The following is a 20,174-nucleotide window of genomic DNA, read 5'->3' as shown; positions in this document are numbered from 1 at the left end:
AAATCAACAGCTCTTACTGTTGATTACCATAAGGGATTCAATACAGATAAAACATCAAATTCTAGAGGGTGAAGGGAAAGATGGCCATTTTGGAAAGGGGAAAGTTCAAGAAGAAAATAGTGCCTGAGACAAAAATAGGTAAGAGATGAAGCACAGACCGGATGCCCAGGATTTCAAGTTGAGTCATATCAGTAACCAGAGAAAAGGACATAGAGGTGAGCGCTGATACAGTACGTGGCCAGTGGGCCTGGGGGAGGAGGCAAGGGTAAGGTGTAGTGAACAACAGGGTTGATTCAGGAGATTCAGGAGCGAGGGTTGCCTCTGAAACTGGAAGGCTTTGAAGAAGTCATCTGACATCTTAATTACTCCATTCGGGTCCTTGGTCTCGGCTGTACAGGAGATCTGATGAGCTATGAAATGGTCCCAGGCAGACAACAGACACAGAGTCAGCACACAACCAGAGTCACTATTATTTAATATAAAAGTCATACTTGTTGACAAAATGCACTAGCAATAACAACTTAAATGAAAGTTTACGGGACTTATTTATGTGTGCCTAACAATCTAGATCAAATTTTGATTGAGATAGCAAGTTTTCAAAAACAGGACAATAAATCTTATATGAATTTCATTTAAAATAATTCCTGTGCCAAGTTGTCACAACTACAAGTTTGTGTTTGAACCCAATTTCTTTTCATCTCTCAGGAAGATTATTTTCTAATCTTATCGACTTGAGTGTTTGGAATCATCCATGTATCTCTGTTATTACTTTTATTCCGCTCTGTGAGTCTCAGCCAGCAGTTATTCAGAGAGCTAGAGAGATACAATGATTAAATTTATATAGGATGGAGTAAATTACAAACTAAAAATGAAATTCAGGAATAGAAGCAGTCAAAACACACTGAGGTAAAAATAACGGCTCACCGTTGGGTCCTTTCCCCACCACCAACACAAGAGAGTACAACAGAAAAACAATCACAGTAATGGATTAGTTAGCTCGGCAAGAAATTTTCATGGAAAGCTTTCCAAAACAGGAATTTTACTTTTCAATGTCCCATAAGAGTGAGAAATGAAATGCCTTTAAGAAACTGGCTGACCCAAACACTTGGCTTCCATATGACCAAGGAGAAGCCTAGAATGGGTAATGTTCTCTGTAGTTAGGTCCCAGGACAAGGCACCCAACATTCAGGCAGACAGAGCAGAGTCAAACCGGGTTGCCATGAAAGCTTTCGTGACAAGCCCAGACCACCAGGATCTCCCCTTCTCTGATCTACACCAGTCAGTTTCCCCTGCACGATCCTGTATTACCTAACCCAGTTATTTATAGTTTTATCTCTCTCAGAGACACCTCTACAAATCAGAAGATATCAAGGATGACTTTGCCTCTTCTGTGGAACCTCGTGTAGACTTCTAGAAGGTTGACAGGAAAAGCCTGAAATAAGTATGAAACCATGCTTTTGTTTTGGAACATGGAAGACCTTACCATTTTGCTCAGAATAAGAGCAGCGACACCTGTTTTATTTGTAGATCACATAATCAGAGTGATGTGAGTATCTCCATGGCTTTCCAAAAAAGACATCACTCTTTGGGCATCTTGCCCAGACATACAGCTTTATGGAGGACTTCTGGTGACCCCCACCCCCAAACAGGAATCCCTGGCCCCGGGAGCAGCACCCAGTTTTCAGTCTTTAGCCAGCCACCAAGCACGTGCTGTTCACCACCCAGCAGCCTGGAGGACAGTGAAGCTCAGCTACCACCTGAACCCAGACCTATGTGACATGGAACACTTGCCATGACAAAGAAAAGGGAGTGCTTGCAATTGGTCAATTTGAGAAGAAAAAGTACCAGTTCATACAGTAGCAACAGCACTAGAAATGATCTTTTTGGTGTACTTTTTTCTCCTCTCTCACATTTGTAGTACTGGATTGCCCCCAGCTGGTACAAGAAGAATATTCCATGATTTTTTTTTTTTTATTATTTCTTTCGTTATTTTAAAAAAAAAAAGTTATGTAGTCAACTTCCATGTTTGAAGAACAATGAAAACAATTCATCTTCCCTTTTTTCAACCATGAGTTTTGTACCTGATCAGTTTTGGATACTTGTCAGAATCAAGTCACCAGTTATGAAGAGAGCTGTCCGTAATGGCTGTGCATCCTGTGCCAACTCCAAAGGACTTCTAAGTTGCAGGCACATTTTCCCAATAAGGGGCACTCTGTCCACTCCCCTCCTTTCTGCCTGCCTCGTTAACTCCCATTAACATGTGCCCAGTATCCATGTATCTTTCCAAAGTCACCTCCAGTTCAGTAGATGCAAAGCACAGCACATCTCAAAGGCACTCATCTTTTTCTCCGCCCTTTCCACATAAAGAAAATAGAGAAAACTATAATGAAACCTTAATGACCACGCAGGTGACTTGCTGAGACTAGAGACCAGCTGCTGTTTGGAAGCTACTCACAGAGTCACCAGAGAGTATCAATTGCTCAATTCTAGAAGCAACAAGCACCTTAGCCTGAAATCCTTTCAGGGTCCATTACAGAGTTTGGTGCAAATTAAACACTCTCTTCCAGAAAAAATACACCAAGGCAAGTGAGCACAGCTTTGCATTCAACCTCAGAGAATGCACATAGCCCTTCAGCTTATCATGGACATCTACATCCTAAATTTGTCTTTTAACAACAAAGGACTTCGGATGTTGCAAGTGTTCAGTAAATATCCGTGGATGTAATCAATCTATTGACCAGCTACTCTCCCTAGGACTCCGGGTAAATGAATAATTAATAAATAGACATTTGCCCACCATGAAATAGATCAACATATAAAGATAATTTGACGGTCACTGTGTTTCTGATACTACTTCTTCTGCCCCCTACCCTAATTTCTGTACTAATAGCCTTTCTATCTCATTTCTGCGATCCTTGATCCCTCGGGTCCCAATCTGAGTACAGTGTACTGAAAAACCAAATCAGAGCTCAAAAAATAATTAAGCAGATGCAAATTTCCAAAGTGTGTCCCTTGTCTCACGCCCCCTTTGTTTCTGACTCAGGTATGTTGCTAGAAGCTCTTCAGCAAAGGATCAGTGACAAAGAACAGGGAGACCCCTGGACCCACTGTTTGAATAGGGATATCTAACTCTGCTCCACCAGCGCAAGTGAGTCACAGCCTGAGCAAAGGAGGCAGAGAGCAGAGTTGAGGATCCTCTGGGGGTAGCTGGTTGTTCAGCTCCAATAGCAAACAGCCAGCTGAACCCATAATGAAGTCACTGCTCTCTCCATCAGACACTATGCTTCCCTCCGGGCCAAGGGTTTGTCACCAGCTCAGCTCACATCTCACCTCCTGGGAGCCCAGCCCTAAGGTTCGGAGGCAGGTGGACTGTGCCCTGTAAAACCCCAGCTAATTGCGCAATGCAGCCTTCAGAGGAAAGAAATCCCAGCTGGGCTCTCCAGGCAATCAGTCTAAAAGTCCTAAAAAATGTAGCCCCAAATTACCCTGGATTCTTATTTCTATAGAATACATTTTACCAGGAAAATTCCAGTTGGGGCTGTAACTCTGAATTTGTTCCATATTTGTAACAGCGCTGCTGAAAATCTCTTTTCTAATCACCAGGCTGTGCTTTCAGTGACGCTGTCACTTTCCAAGTACTCACAATCTAAAATCATTTTTTATCTCCTTGCTGCCACCAGCTCCCAAGCCAAAGGTTTTTAACAGTCGTGGGTCGAATGTAGCTCAAAAATTTTCTTCCCTTTTGTTATTTTACTCTCTTCATCCTCCTGCCTGGTTTCTAAAGCTCAAATTGAAACTACACTAAAAGGCAGGGTTAATGAGGAAGGGGGTCAAAGGACTCCTAGGTACCATGTCTATCTCCCATGAATTCATCTTACTTCAGTCTTAATGAGTCTACTGACTTTGTTAACTTTGGGGTCAACTTAAGTCCATGAGTTTCCGGGATACTATGACAAACCCTTCCAGATCACTGTCAATGGCAAGGAAAATTTCAAAGGTAAAACCCAAACAACACTTGTCAATAAAGCAACTACTTCAAACAAGCACAGTATCCTTAGTAACAGCAGGACCTACCAGGCTGGGAGAGTACTTGCAGCTGGTTGTTTGGAGGAACCAAAGAGCCACCTTCCCTAGGCTCACAGAGCCCACACTAGCGAAGGAGATGGCCACAAAGGTCAACAAATACATGCAGGAGTTTCAGAGGATGCGGGCTCATGGATAAAAAATTACAACGAATACAACTTTGCAAAATGCTCTCTGAGATGAACTAATCAATCAAACAGGGATATGAATGCCAAACAAGGATCTGGATGCAAGAAAAAGTTGGACAAGAAGCGTGTTTTAAGAGAAATCATGGCAAGTGCAGAGAGCCTAGAGAGTGGAAAGGAAAGAAGCACCCGCCTGGGCCACCCTGGCAGATAAGGAAGAGAGAGGCGATAGGGTGGAGACCAGCCAGGGCTGGAGACGGGGCTGGAGCACTGCCCCCTGCAGGTTTCTTTGACTCTATTCTACCAGACTCAGAAAGTCATAGAAGGATTAAGTAAAGAAGGGGCGGCTCTGAATATTTATAAAGTTCCAGTTGGTTCCATCTACAATTAGAAAACAGACCTCATGGCTAGTAAAGAAAGCACATTAGTGGTTGTTCATGCAGGGTTGTGGAGCTTGATGAAAAAGGGAGAAAAGAAATTTCTTAGGATGATGATGAGAGAGTGATTACATGGGCAGAAACACTCGTGAAGAGTCACAAAATGAGTCTCTTGTCTGTGGCTGCTTTTAGTGTATTATGCCTTAATAAAACTGGATTAAAAAGTGAGTTTAATTGACTGCTGGGTGGACAAGAGATGACCTGGTAGAAACTGGAGGGCCAGTTAGGGGTCTCTTCCCAGAAAAGGAAAACGGTGACTTGGGTTAGGATGAGGCCGTGGAAATGGAGAAATCAGCGGACACTGCTTTATATTTTGGAGGCACCAAAACAGGACTTCCTTAACTCTGGGCTGTGGGGAGCTGAGGAAGAAGGCCAGGAAACACTTTGCAAAGTACTTTGAATAGGAAGCATTTTTTTTTTAAAGATTTATTTATTTATGCATACAGAACTGTGACACAGGCCAGAGATATAGGGGTTGTAAGAGGTTTCACCTGAGACAGAGTGGGGAGCAGAACAGGCAGCTCATTGAAGTGCACTGCTGTGGGGAGCAGCGGGCAGGTCAGGAGAGGTCTGCCGTGCCATGTGGGTCACTTCTGGGACCAGGAATGGATCTGGAGCTGAAGTGGCTTTAGCTTCCTAGTGCTGTGCTTGAACTCGCTGTGCCACCAAGGAGGGCCATGGGAAGCATTTTTCTGGCCCATTTAGGATACCAGATTGCCCAGAGGAAGTCTTTTTAGGTGACATAATTATTTGACTTTCATGGCACTTAGTCTCCCCAGTGCATGGTGGGATGGAGGATGATGTTGAGGCATCTCTGGCTACACATGACATTCCAACTTGGGGAAGCTGAAGCAGGAAATGGCTCTGCTTTGTAAATGCTGCTGAGCTAAGGCATTCAATAAATAAACCCTGCACTTACTTCTCTATCACTGGCTGGATCTGTTTACTTACTACACCACTGGCTTCCTCCCTCCCCCCGGTCAACACCCACTGCCTCTCGTTAGTTGCCAGTAATAAGGGTGGAAGCTAAGCGGGAGGCTGAATCTCAAGACAGCTTCCCTAATGCACAATGACAACTGTGACATCCTCTGCAACTAATAAGGTCAAGCTATGGCTGCTGGCATCTTCTCAAATAGGAGGGCGACCTATGGACAGCTGTATGAGATGAACTTGTAAAGTGTTCGGAATTCATGGGAATCGAGGAAGCCCCTCTTACTAAAACTTAGAGATCTCCCCTCTGGTCTCTTACTGGTCTCTCTATGAATTTTAAATACAATTTCTAAATTGTTTTATGGAAATCAGGATTTAATTACACTGTGTTTTGTGATTAATCTCACCCTCAGCTTCTGTATTCACTCAGTGTCTATTCACGAGGCAAGTGTGGGTCAGGCATCAACACGACTATGAGTGAAACGTGACCTTATAATCGTTCACTTGTGGATGGAATCTTTCTCAAGTAGATGGGGTGTTTCTTGAAGAGATGACAATCTTTGATCTCCGTCTTGAATGCAATTGTGAGATCAAATACACAATTAAGTTTATGCTCATCTACTTATTTCCTTAATGTTAGACAACAACTAGAAGAAAGTCATATTTCAAAGCAGGGCCCAGCAGATTTTGTGAAGAGTCAGATAATAAGCTTACTTAATTGCATATGGAACATAAAATCATGGTCATGATGACTCATTTCTGCCATTGTAGAGCAAAAGCAGCTATAGAAAATAATGGAAGTGAATAAATAGGGCTGTCTTCCTATAAAACTTATCTAGAAAAACAGGGGTCCGGTTATATTTCCTCCTCAGGCCATAGTTTGCCAACACTGCCTTTACAGAATAAGACATCAATGATAGGATATTTTATAAAAAGTATTGACGAGGATTTAAAATTCAGTGGTTCTGTCTCACTTTTCTTTTTTGTTTTTGACAAATGTCTTTTGGAATATGATTAGACACTTCAGTTCATCATTTCTACAGATGAATGTATGCATCACAGATCTGTTACAGATTATTCCTAAGTAAGTCAGGGTGTGTACCCCAGCAGAGATGAAGCTACCCTATTCTCCATGAGGCCCTCAGCTGAACATGGGCATAACTGAGTGTCCTCGGAAGTGAGCAGGAATCTCACATGCTTCGTTTCTTTCATCACTTGGGCTGGGCTCCACACAAAAATCAGCATGGTGACTCTTTCTCATACAGTCTTCACTCTCTCCTCTTTTGTTCACTAACTGAGCAAGGAGTCCTGGGACCATCTGTGTCCGCTTGTTTAACCTACCTCCCAGGGCTCCGCTGTGTGGGGCATTCTGCTCCGAGAGAAGACTCACCAGTAAGCAATGCACAGGGTCTCCCCTTAGGTCCGTGTCTGGTGCCTGCAGCAAACGCCAGTCTCTGCCTTTGTTGTATGTGATGAAGGTCTTCACTTGGTTGTCAATCTTCTTGTTAGCCAAGAACATTCCCTTTATCCCTGCTACCTAGGAAAAATTGACATGGCTGAAAAATTCATCTATGGGAGAAGGGATGTATTTGCTTATTTAAAACAAAACAAAACAAAACAAAAAAGTAGGCGGTTGTGTTCATCAGTGAACACTTATTTTGGCTGAAAGACAGCGAGGATAAGGGAAGGAGAGATGCTGAAGAGTAAGGACGCTCTGGGCTGTGGGACAGAAAGCAGTGAGTGAGGGCCCCCAAGTGTATGGGGGTCACAGTACAAGTCTAGACACTTTTTATTTCCTCTAAGGTAGGCTGAGTCCCTCAGTTTGCAGGTGATAAGAGATGAACTGTGCTATTGTCAATTATTTCGTTTGGTAGATGATAAACAAATAGAGGCTAATTTTATCTTGTAGTCAGCATGACACTCCCAGTTTTAAGCATTATATCTTGCAATAGACCTCTGGGGTAAGTTATTCTATTGTGAAAATTTATCCGATTTCATGGGTAGAGAATCTAAGGCCCATCCAAATAAAATGACTTGCTTAAGTTCATACTGTCTAAGGACTCAGAAATGAAGCAGCAGGTCTGGGATTTTAATGCAAAACTCTGGCATCATAGCCCATGTTCTTAATGTCTGTTTAAATTATTGAGCTACCTACAGGCTTAGGCACTTGAAAGAGGTCAGTTAAGGCTCATGATTCAATTACCATCGCTTTTGTTTTGTAAAAGATTGCTCTATTAAGCCACTGAAATATACTGGACAAAAGGGAACAGGTTTAAAATGTAAAGAAGCAGTGGTTTTCCCAAATTGCCAAATATTCTCTCCACTCCAGTAACATTAGTGCCCCCACTCTAAATAGCCCTTATTAATGATTTAGCCTTTGAAAATATTATTGTCTTCAATCGTTGATATATTGGAAAGTAACAATAAGTTGCCAAGACTGTGCAATAACAACTCATTAAGTGTGCATGAATTGTTTCATGCATTTCAGTTTATTAGAGACATTTATTCATTTATATATACACACATATACATAGTCTGCTTGCTATTATGACAATGAGGGAAAATGTAAGAAGGAAGGACAGGAGCTGAGGGGTTGTATAGACCCTTTCTACACTACACATATCTCATTTAGTGCTCCCAGTAACCATGAAATAGTTTTCATTTTGAGATGTGGAAGAAGTGAAAACAGATTAAGTGACTTTCTGTTGCACCATGGGGTGAGTGAATAAGCTAGCAAGCTTATTTGAACAGTTTGGCTTAAGTCAGACCTTTCATAGCATAATATGGGCAGTTATAAGCAGAAGCGTGAAGCCATGCCTGCCATCTTTCCAGGCTTTGGTTGGTGGCAAGCATTCCACTCAGCACTTTATGTGTGAAAACCCCAGTATCCACGGCCAAAGTGCATCACAACTCATATCCCTATCATTTGGGTGAGGAAACTAAAGTGTACCCCAAGCTTAACTGCTTAAGATAACAGAGTCTAGGTTGCCACCCAAATCTGTCAGACTTGTGCTATCCTTTCCATGAGCTCTCATTGTGTCACTGTGAAAGGGCAGGGTTCCTGTCAATAGAATACACACGACTTGCCTTTGCTTTGACACAGTCAAACCTCATTAGTTTGGACCTGCTGATTTGGCATCTGGGATAATTTAGAGTTGAGCCAACTTTGTACTCTTTGGGAACAGCAAGTTTGTGAAGCAAATGAATGGTTTAAATGAGTTGCTGGGAGAAATATTTTGAACTGTTTAGGAAAACATGTCTCATTTTGGGCCATCAACAGAAGCCAGAACAGCTTCTGCTGCACTGTGGATCCTAACAACACCGGGAGAGGTAAACTCTAGGAGCTCTTTACCTCCCAACAAGCCATGCTCAGTCACTCACTATACCACTCCAGAAGGACTGCTCCCCAGGAAACACCATGTTGGTTTTGCATATGTTCGAGAGGCAGCCACATATTTAAATATGACAACACTGCCCCTTCAAAAATTAAACTTCTTCAATCAGAATTTTCAAAGTCACACGTGTCTCCTCCTCTCTTGGTGCCCTATAGGAGAAGCGACATTGCCAGAGCTCCCCTGTACTCCAGGCAGTTACAGAAGGAGCTGAAGGGTTACAAGAACGACTTATTCCCATAGCTTCACTCCCCTTTTTCCTTCCTGCCCTCTCTCTTGGCAAGGGTGTCCGGGAGGGTTCTGCAGGTTTAGGAACTGGTTCGTTTGATTTGCAGAAGCAGTGACTTTACTGGCCTCCAACGGCTTGGCATTATCAAATGCCATTAGAGCCAGGGCTGCACTTTGTAATTCATCTCTGGCAGCCTGGCCTTCAGGTTTATCTTGAAGTATAAAAACTTGGCAAAGCAGAGGGGATGTGTGACAATAGGGGAGAGCGCTGGAGAGGCTCTGCTTATCCTCTTGCAGTCAAGGCACTGTACCGGGAAAGTGCCTTTATCATTTTTCTTTTTCTTCTTCAGCCTGCAAAGACAGTCTCGCCTGTTCTTTGTCTTTTTCTGCCATTTTGCTCAAAGCCCACGAGGTCCACCTTTCGGGGTGTCTCAGTGCAACACCTCTCCCTTAAGGGCTCTTTTGTAAATTCTCAGCATGTATTTCTTGGAGCCACTATCCCTTCCTGCAGAATTGTGGATATCATAGGAGCACTAGTGCCCAAAGTTGGAACATGTGTGGGAGCACAATGTGTGTGCACATGTATTCACACATGTGCTTGAGATCTGGGGCTCACTGAGGGTCTGGGGGTGTGTTTCTGTTTTCAGACACCATCCTATATCCACACTGTGTGCACATTTGGGAAATAGTGTGGGGCTGAGGGGTGGGTCAGGGTGGGAAAGTAACGTTCCTAACTGAAAGCAGGCCTCCGCATACAGTGTCCAAAGAAGACATTCTTATGGGACTACAGGCCTCACCACTGGGAGTTTGTCTTCCTTCAAGGAAAGACCTGTTCCCTTTTTGCCTTTCTGAATTCTGCACAAAGTTCTCTGAGAATGCTGAGCATGTTGGGAAGCCACTTTTGCCTTTCTGGGGGATTTAATACCGGAAGTTTCAGGTAATGAACAGTTACTTCTCAGTGCCCATTATCATCCAAGACAAAATATCATTTTGATTAGATTTGAGCTATGAGATTCTAGCTTCAAACCACAAGCCAACAAAAACCACATCAGTGCACTCAGTGGGCGCCAGACATTCTCAGAGCAGTACCCACTTCCCGTCTACCTGACTGACCCTCAAGGCCCTGCTCAAAAAGCCTTTTCTAGAGGTGAATATTTTTTTCCGATTATTCCCCTCTTCTTCTCTGTCCCACAGTGTGTTTCTAATATTGCTGTACCTGATAACTTACAAGCTTTCGAGGGCTTCTTGAGTACTCCATCCTGCTTCCCTCAGGCTGATTCATCAAGACTGAGGCTACTCTCCCCAGGTTCTCCTTCTCTAACCAACTTTTGGGTGGCCACTCAACCTGCCATATTCTTTTATCATTAAAAGTGATAAGAAAACAAGTCACTTTGTGCAAGAAGTCCTGGGTCTGTTTTTAATAAAATATACAGTAAAAACCCTGCTATAGACAATATAGTAAAAGCAACAGTATCCCATATTTATTGCACATTGCACTGTGTCAGATGCGCAGGGAAGACTTCACAAGCATGAGTTCATCAGTCTCCCCATGTACCCTGGACAGCAGTCAATGCTACCTTCATGCTATAAATGAGAAACTCAAAGTCTGGATGTAATCGATCAATGTGGCCAATCAATGCCCAAGGTCATTCCCTGGGGAGCCTGAGCGCTGAACTCCATGTCAGTGTGTCCAACTCCAGAGCCCATGTGCTTAACCCTTTAGCCACACTTTTCTTCAAACCTTCTCTCATCATACAGTGTTCTGTGAGCAACATCATAGAGGGAAAAGATACAGGGGACTATCTTTTACCCATGTTCCAGTACATCTAAGTAGCAGCTACTAGATTTGTTAAGCAGCTATTATTTATCATGTGTTCTAAGCACTATGGATTTAGCAACACAAATATCTAAGCAAGTATTCATTTATTCAGTGATTTTTTTTTTTTGGAGATAATGTGCTAAGTATTAAATATTTAGACCCTGGTGATTTAACAGGAAAACCCCAGATATCTCCTGGCATTTAAATACATGCCTCTAGAGGGTTCTCTCCTGTCTCGCTCTTCCATATGCTTCTGCAGAGCGAAATTTGGAAAAAAAAAAAATGTGCACAGGAGTTATTGCTTATTTCTATCTCTGATACTAATTAGGAAATGATTCCTGTCACTCCCCTCTCTACCTCAGATTTTCACTATAAATCCAAAATGTCATAAACTGAAGATAACATAAAAGAAGAACCAGCAATTATAGGAAGAAAGAGAAAATATTTCTGACCATTGCTTCCTTGAGCTTAGCGGATAGACTATTTCTCTATTCTACCAGGCAGGGGAGATGGTACTCCACAGGGATGAAGACAGTGCTTCATCAAAGAACTCATTGTTCAAAAGTTCTAATGGTTCTTCTCCTTCCCTGTTGTGTTCATCAGGCAGTGATGTCCTCCTAGAGAGAGTTACCTGAAATAATGATGGTACATCCTATGTCCTGGAATAAATGTGCCCTGGATGTGCAAGCATTTTTCTTCCTTCCCTTCTATGCTCACCTGTAAGAAGTAGTCTTTCCTCAAGAAATCAAGGGATACGCTACATCATCATAGCTGTTGAACTTTCTCTTTTAAAGAGTTGTTGGTCATGTGTGTAACAGGACAGGTGCTGGTTATTGGCCCTGTCTCCCACATGGCTCTCTCATGGAAGCCTGCATTCTGTGCGTGTTGAATCTGTCAGCTAGGTGGTTTCGCTCCCAAGGCCGTTCTTGGCTATGGTGACCTGTCACTGTCCAAAGAGCTCTTCATCATCATTAATTTTCAGAGGAGGGAGGATATTGTCCAAAGCTGTGAGACCCCTGCTTATCAACTGTATTAGAGCAATCCACTAGGAATCACACGTCACAGACACACTTGTCACATCACTTTTGGCCTGGCCACGATCAGGCACGCTGTTCTCTGTTACCGACCATAGGGATGCCTCTAAAGCATTTGTGCTAATCAGAAATTACAGAGTATTAGGGCACTTGTTTCTAGACTTTTCTTACACAGAAAAACATCTACTAGACAAGACTGGGAGCTGCATGTTACTGCTCTCTAAATTAGCAAAAGCTGCACTCAGGACTTGGTAAGGAGTAATGAACAGGCCCATGACAATCACCTTTTGGCTCTGTTCAGGTGGATTTTTGCCTATACCATTTTCTTCTTCCTGTCTGGTTTCCTCTACAACTGGGAAAAGTCTAATACTACTCACCTTGCTCTTCAGTGGCCTCCTATTTTAGGGATACTGCTTGGCCCCATCAATATAAAGCCAAATATTGACTTCACCAGAGAAGGGAGATAGTCTGTAGTTAAGAGATCAACAACTAGGATTCAGGTTCTATTTCTTCCACTTGATAGCTATTTGATCTTGCAAAAATGATTGAAATCCCCTCTCTCCCTTTACATATTTATGTTTGAAATGGCAGCTAGTTTTCACATCAAAAAATTTAACATATGTGTTAAATGAGATAATCATTGCACACTTAATGGCTCCAAAACACCAGCTTCTACCTTAATAAGCTTTCACGAACAACATTAACCTTCCAAATTTCTGCTTTTTCACCAACTCTTCTGGTTCACATGTCTTCCCTCTTGAATGGGGTTCAAAGGCTAACTCACATTTAGACAAAATGCTGGTATTTTACTAACTATATCATAAAATAAAAAACTCCCTTTTTTGTCCTCCCCGTCTCCTATCCCATTATATACACACACACAGTGCTAGTGTAGAGTGAGTCACATTTTTCCAAGGGCCCCAAAGTGTGTGTGCACAGAATGATTCATTTTAACGGGATTTGTGCTTTCTTCTGCATTTCCTGCACTCAATAATGCATATTCCTGATACAAAGACTCATTGTACACTTGTATCTTACACAGGTCTCCTCCACCAAAACACCTTCCAGAGCACACAGAGGTGGAGATAGCTGCAGAGGTCATGCAGCTGCACACAAGGAGAATGCACGCCCTCCTCCCCAGCCACCCCGAATGCCAGCTGCCATTTGCTCCCTGCACCTTAGCTCTACTGGCCTTCACATGTTGCTCACCTCTGGTCCTTATTCAATCATCTATGGATTTTCTTACTTTTCATTTATCCCTGGGCACTCATCCCTCATTGCAATTCAACTGGGAAATCCACACTGAATGACTTTCAGCTTCCTGCTAACCAGAACAATCAGATTTAAGGAACATTTGTGCCAGGTTCTATGTCAGCCAATATTCTTTCTATCTAGGTAATCAGCAGATAGGGCACTGTCGTTCTGATCACATCAATTTCAATTCAGGTTGCTGTGAACTTTCAGGCTAATAAAGCATACTCTCTGTCCCCAACCCCAGGACGCAAAACACCTTTACATAATGCAGTCACGCTGCTGCTCAAAGTGACGATAACAAGAGCCAACAGTTTCCCTGCAGATGGTTAACAACAAGAAAGACAAAGGGGAAGCACAAGGTTTAACTGAAAAATAGCTTCCCGTGTCCAGAGGTTTCTTCTCCCCCTTTTCATTCTGTGCCCGTTAGCCAAGTCTGATTTCTGAAAACAGCGGCGACTCCTAAGATATTGTAAAGGCATTCCTGTCCGACCTGTCATCTTTTCCATTATCAAGAGACGATTATAATGGTCTCTATTTTGGCAGAAATCAAAATTTCACCAGAGAAATGATTCTCTATTGAGTTGAAAAGAGGGGAAAAGATAACCAGGAAGGGAAAAACTCAACCTGAAAATCAGATGTTTTTTCCTTGGGGGTGAAGGATAGCACTGAGATCAGGTAAGCAAATTGGGTGATTAATCTGGAACAGCTGCTTTGACTTCATACCAGTCAGGCTCTCAGACTAGGATTGTAAGTGCTGGATCGAGGCAAGGAGCTGGGCAGCATTTCAACAAAACACACTTAAAGTTTAAATGTTTATAAGACATTTACAAATGAGGAAAGAAATGTGGCAATTTACACTTGTTTATAAAAAGACAACTAGTTGGTGTTAAAGAAAGTCATATGGCCATGCTAATCACAATCTGGGTAGAAGTGGAGTCCCAAAACAGGGGAAACATGTTGGACATTTAAACAATGAGGATCCATTTTAAGACTACAGGGCTGTAACAGTGTATGAGGGCTTAAATGCATTGGAAGACACTATTAATTGTGTTACCTATAATTTGTTAAGCATCGCTGTATTCCAGACCCTGCTCTCGATAGTTTAACTCATTTCCTTCTCAGATCAAATCTCTCAAGTCGGTACCAAATTTACCTCCACACTTTAAACAAAGGAATCTCAGATATAGAAGTTACTGGACTTGTCTCAAGAATTCATATGAGTGGCATGGCTAAGATTTAAATACAGGCAGCCTGACTCCAAAATGTACACTCTAAACCACAGTTTTATCCAAATGAATTTGAGTACTAGAATATGTATGTGCTTTCCAGAACACATGTTCAGTTTGAGGCTGAGAGAGCTGACACTATATTTATCAGGAATGTGGCAGGAAAGGAAGCAGAAGAAACTTGTGAATGTATAAAAAAGCCTGCAACGTATTTCTCAAAATATATATGCACAAACTATATCTTATGCGAGTCTACCATAATTTCCATTACAAATACTCAGGCTCTGAATTGGGCATACAGTGTGTTAACACGCTTTTGTGTATAGAGAGAAGTTTAGATACTAGGGGAGAGTCTCCAAGAACTCTTAAAGGAGAAGGAATACAGTTAGCATTAAAAGGGATTACAATGCTGAAATTGACTTCTTTCTTTGACATACTGGATATGATTCCCTTGCTTCTTGTTATACAAACAACCTCTTGACTTGATGAACTTACACTCACACAAATGATAGCTTCATTATAGTTGTGCATATTTGAATCTGTTTTAGAATTTTTTTTTCCAGATAGAATGTATATGATTGCACATTCCAAATGCTGAATATGTTTTTAATGGTTCATTATAACCCATTATGAACCCCTCAGAGCTCAAGATAAGACTGACAAATGGCTAAAGATCCTTTCCCGAATAGCAGCTTTCTTTGTACCTAGTCATGCTTTAAATAGCAAGTGAAACATTGGTGATGTCATGCAAGAAACACAACTGGTCTAACATATATGATTTGATTTTGAATCTCAGTCATTTTGAGAAACAGGGGGCTTAGTTCCTTTAGTTACCTTAGGGGACAAATCTAATGTTGTCATCCTTTCCCCAATTTAGGAAAGAAAGATCTATTAATCTTACCTCCCTCACTGGCTCTCAGAATCTGGCAAGGAGTAGGGGAAGTGATCTAATGAGAAGGTGTTAAGTTCTTGAACCTCCCTGTTGGTGCAAGAGGTTAATTCTCAACACAATGAAGCTACCCACAACCACTGCAACGTGAGCTCTATACAGTGCAGGGAGCTGACCCACATGGTGCAGCAGACCTCTCTTGTCCTGCCTGCTACTCCCCCCAGCAGTGTATTTCTGTCAGTCAGCTTGTTCTGATCCCCAGTCTGTCTCTGGTGAATCCTCTCACCCCCTGCACCTCTGGCTTAGACCCCAGTTCTGCATGAATATTTTTTTTTTCTTTAAAAGGTGTTCAAGTCCAATAGGAGTGTCCCCTGATGCAGTGAAAGGCTAACCCCTCAAACTTTCTTCAGAGAGATAAGAGCCCACCAGCTCCTTTGTTGGAAACTCTAACCCCCTCTTAGCCCAAGATTTCAAATGACATACCACAGTCACTCTGGCTCAAACCCGTTAATTGTTTGACTGCTTCCCTAGACACAGCCAGTAAGCCTGGAGCCTCATGGACTTGGTTAAAAAGAATCCTTCCTAGAGATGTTCTTCAAATTAACTAATCCTCCTTCCTCCACATGGAGAATGGCCATGTAGGAAATCAGTCATGAAAACAATTAATTTGAAAACATTAGATCATGAAGCTACCATTGTGGGGCCTTCATTGACCTCCCAGGCTCTGCAGTGGCTCAGGGCCACACATGCCTCATGACATACCTCATAGAGGTCGATCATGACGTTACCCTCAGGGCCTCTGCTGCTCTGCACGTTCTCCAAGGCCAGGGTGAAGTAGACACCCCGGGTGTCTGAGATGTAGAGGTTGTACGTGTCATTTTGGTTCCATTCTTGAACAGCTGCGAACACTTGGTTCTCATCTGTGCTGATCACATGCATGTCCTGAAAAAGGTAAAGGGAAGCATAGAGGAAAAGGTTTTGTAAGTTAATCCAGCATATGTCCCAAGAGTATGGACTCACAGTCATTAGGCACTATGATAGAAGACAGGGATTCTTCTCTTGCATATCTGGAAGACAGTAATTAACTAGTTGTGTTAATCATATATTTCCTTTGTCACTGGTGGGGTTAAATAGAGGGGTCACAAGAAAATGGGAAAGAGAAATGCTTGGTAGTTCAGTGATCATTTAATTGCTTTATTACATAATTTGAAAAATACCCTCTCAAATCTGTATGATTTTTCAGTCATTCTGATATACTCTTCAAGCACAAACGGTACATGCTCAGAGGTGGATGTGGGGTAAATATGAGGAAACTAGGACAGAGAGAAAATAAATAAGCCCCATATCCTGAGGTGTGGTCCATGGACCAGAGACGTGTGAGTATAACCTGCAGGCTTGCTGGACACACGGAACCCTAGGCCTCCCTGTAAAAAGATTCCACATTTTTATAAGATCCTTGAGTGATTAATATACATGTTAACATTTAAGAAGCTCAACAACTTTCAGAACCCCTGAGGAAAAAGGCCCTTCTGAGAACTCCAAAGTACTAACAAGTGCTCAAGGGCTCAGCGAAATCTTTCCTGGGGACAGCTCAAGAAGAAACCTTAAGGAAAAGGGGAAAAATAGCCTGCATAATTGATGATGTTTTCTGACTGGTAGTCTTGCAAGATAGAAAGCAGGCAAAGGTGATGTGGAGGCGGTGAGCAGATGTCCCTATGGTGGGAATTCCAAATCTTTTCTTCCCTCATTCAAAATTCCAGAGAAGTGGATGTTCAGATTGTGGCCGCCATAGGCCAAAGCAAGCTGTCTCCTCTGGGGACGCCTGTTCTGATGTTCCTGGCAGCCTCCCACTCTTTGCCCAAGTCAGCAAAATTGATATAACTTAAAAAACAAACAAACAAACAAACAAAAAAACAAGCCACCAAACCAAAAAGAGTGACATAGTAGCATGAGGGTAGGTCCTTCATCTTCCATAGCAACAGTTCCAATGCTGGAAAATTTTACATCTACTCTAACCTAAATTTCTCATAACAATACATCTTCACATTTGCTTAGCCAACCAACCAACCAATCAGCAACTGAGCTCCAACTCAACGTTAGACCAATAGCAAAGACAATCTTCCCCCTTTTGAATCTTGCTCACAGTGAACTCAAATGACTGTAGAACGAAGAATCTGTTGCCAAAGAGTTCCACATTACTCAGCTCCACCCAGGCTTGCATGCCTTGGACTAGAATGTGGCAATGGTTTTGCAGGAAAAAATCCCAGAGTGGGAAGAATAAAAACAAATTCTACTCATTAATTCAGTGTGGTCAATAATGCCAGCTAAGATTTGATATATGGTTGACCACATCTTATATCAGCTCAATGTCTATTAAAATTTCGTATGATAATGGTAGCTTAATGTTCTTTGAAAAACATAAAACATCTTCATCCTTCTCAGATAAATTTTCTCTCCTTATACTCAATCATTGCTATTTTCTTCTGCTATCAGCACCAGCAGTGAGTTTGCAGTCCTGGCACTCAGAATATTCAATTTCTCTGATGATAATGACTGGATTACTGATGGATATGTGATCCAAGCAAAGTGAGTAACACAAGATTCTAGAATGACAGTGGAATTGTTAAAAGGGGTAAAAAAAAAAAAATCTTACTACTGGCTTGTAAGCAGTAAGAAAATTTAAAAGCTTAGATCAGCTATTAAGTGTTGAGCATTAATTATAGTGCCTGGTGCTTAACATCTGTTCCATACCTGCTAGCAATTTCTGTTAAGCAAGTCCCTGAATCCCCTTTGTTGATTGAGCAAGATTGATCTGGCCTTTCGGTTTCCTTGCAAATGTTAGGGTGGACAAATTTATGTATGCGACAAAAAGTGTTCATGTAGTGTTTTGTTTCCTGCCAGTGGAGGAAGTTCACTGAGGAAATTAGCCAAGAGCCATTGAACCATCAAGGGACAAACCCTCTCTGTCTCTACACTACCTACAGCGAAAAGACGTACATCCTTCTTCTGGCATTTAGAGCCTTCAAACAACTATTTCTGATCCATGTCCCCTTCCTTATTAGCAGGATGCAGTAGCCTCCCTGAAATCAAGTGAAAATAATTCAGAAGCAACCTCCAAAACTGACTCTCCCTCTCCTGGAGAGGGACGTTGTGAACAAGAAATTCTGAGGTCAGGGTCACGACAGACATTTCACTAAACAATCCTAGGGACCTAAGTAGATCATCTGTACTACCCCAACTAACCCAAATCTCTATTTTGTGGCTGTCAGACACGGACAAAGCAAGTCTTCAATAAGCAAAATAATATTGCTATAAGGGTCACCTTATAGCAAAAGGATCAAGGCCCTCCCTGGTGGCACAACTAGTTAAAGCACAGCACTGCAAGCTGGCCACAGCTGCTTCAGTGGAAGTTTGATTCCCAGTCCCGGAGCTGACCCACATGGCGCGGCAGACCTCTCCTGACCCATCCGCCGCTCCCCTCAGCAGTGTACTTCGTCAATCTGCCTTTTCTGTTCCTCACTCTGTGTCTAATATATCCTCTCACACCCCTTGCATCTCTCGTGTTCACCTCAGTTCTGTATATATAAATAAATCTTAAAAAATAAGAAAAGGATCAAGATAACATCTCTTTCTCCTCATGTGTCTAATTATATTGAACAGACTTAAAAAAAAAACAATATTGGTCTTAAATATTTTAAAGGTTTTAAATGAATGCCATATTTCTTTATTTTTCTTTGCATACCTTCTTCCTCTATCAGGAAAATGTGTTACTTCTCCCCCAGTGACACTATATATAGGCTGAATGTTTTTGGTGAGACATAAAATTTCAGAGGAAGAAGTTATCTTTGATTATCTTTCTTGTATGAGAACTTTCAGAAATTCTGCCCCATAGAAGACCAGTGTTTTGGGTTTATATATATATATATATGTATGTATATGCATGTATATGTATGTATATGCATATATGTATATGTATGTGTATATGTATATATGTATGTATATGTATATATGTAAACAGGCCCTTTGGTAAAACAGTTTGATTAATTCTGAATTAAATACCTTCTTGCTTGCAGGCCAGTTTAGAACCTTCAACATACTAGCAAGTTACCTTTATGTTTTAGGCAAGGGATGTAAAATGGAAATTTTTTTTTTTTAACTTAATTGAACACAGAACCAAATCTTCATGAGGCATCTCTAAGGGCATTTTGTGCTGGGTAATCCTTTTGGAAAAGTGCTGTGACTTTAAGCTCCTTATTTTAAATATGCTTTAAAAAATACACTAAAGGAAAAAGGAAACTGATATACCAGCCCAGGTTTAAAAACAGATTAGTGACAAATCTAGGTCAGCAATTCAGGTTTCCAGTGAGAATCAAGCAGCCTTCACCCCACTCACAACCTGTTCGCAATGATCTTCAACACACAGGCAACCAGATCCATACTGATAATCATATTACTTGCTTTTATAGAGGAGCTGTCCTCCAAAATGCTCAAAGCACTTTCTTATGTATTGCCTCATTTATCTCACTTCAGTAGCTCAGAATGAACACCAAGTAAGTTAAAGGAAGGAAACTGTCACAAATTCTCCCTGTCTGGAGGACTTCATGCTGTTAATGCAATAGCAACATTAAAATTTCTCCACCACACACACTATTTTTACCATTATTTTCAAATCACGATATATAGGGTGTGTAGATCTATTCTTTCTTTCTTTCTTTCTACCTACCTACCTACTTATGTATCTATCTATCTATCTATCT

The 20,174-nt window shown here is 41.7% G+C and overlaps 1 protein-coding gene across 1 annotated transcript in view; it reads right to left on the bottom strand.

Annotated features, from left to right (window-relative positions):
- Nucleotides 1-20,174, bottom strand: part of SORCS1 (sortilin-related VPS10 domain containing receptor 1) — a 456,202-nt gene that overhangs the window by 84,585 nt on the left and 351,443 nt on the right. Inside the window, exons 9-10 of the mRNA XM_004680456.2 lie at nt 16,180-16,359; nt 6,966-7,112 (exon numbers count right to left, since the gene is read on the bottom strand). Coding sequence (XP_004680513.1) covers nt 6,966-7,112; nt 16,180-16,359 — 327 coding nt within the window. The remainder of the gene's footprint in view (nt 1-6,965; nt 7,113-16,179; nt 16,360-20,174) is intronic.

The sequence above is a fragment of the Condylura cristata genome, unplaced genomic scaffold, assembly GCF_000260355.1.
Source record: "Condylura cristata isolate star-nosed mole 26May11 unplaced genomic scaffold, ConCri1.0 scaffold00011, whole genome shotgun sequence".
Classification (NCBI taxonomy): Eukaryota; Metazoa; Chordata; class Mammalia; order Eulipotyphla; family Talpidae; genus Condylura; species Condylura cristata.
Note: the sequence above shows the minus strand (reverse complement) of the source record. Positions and strands in the feature narration are given on the sequence as shown.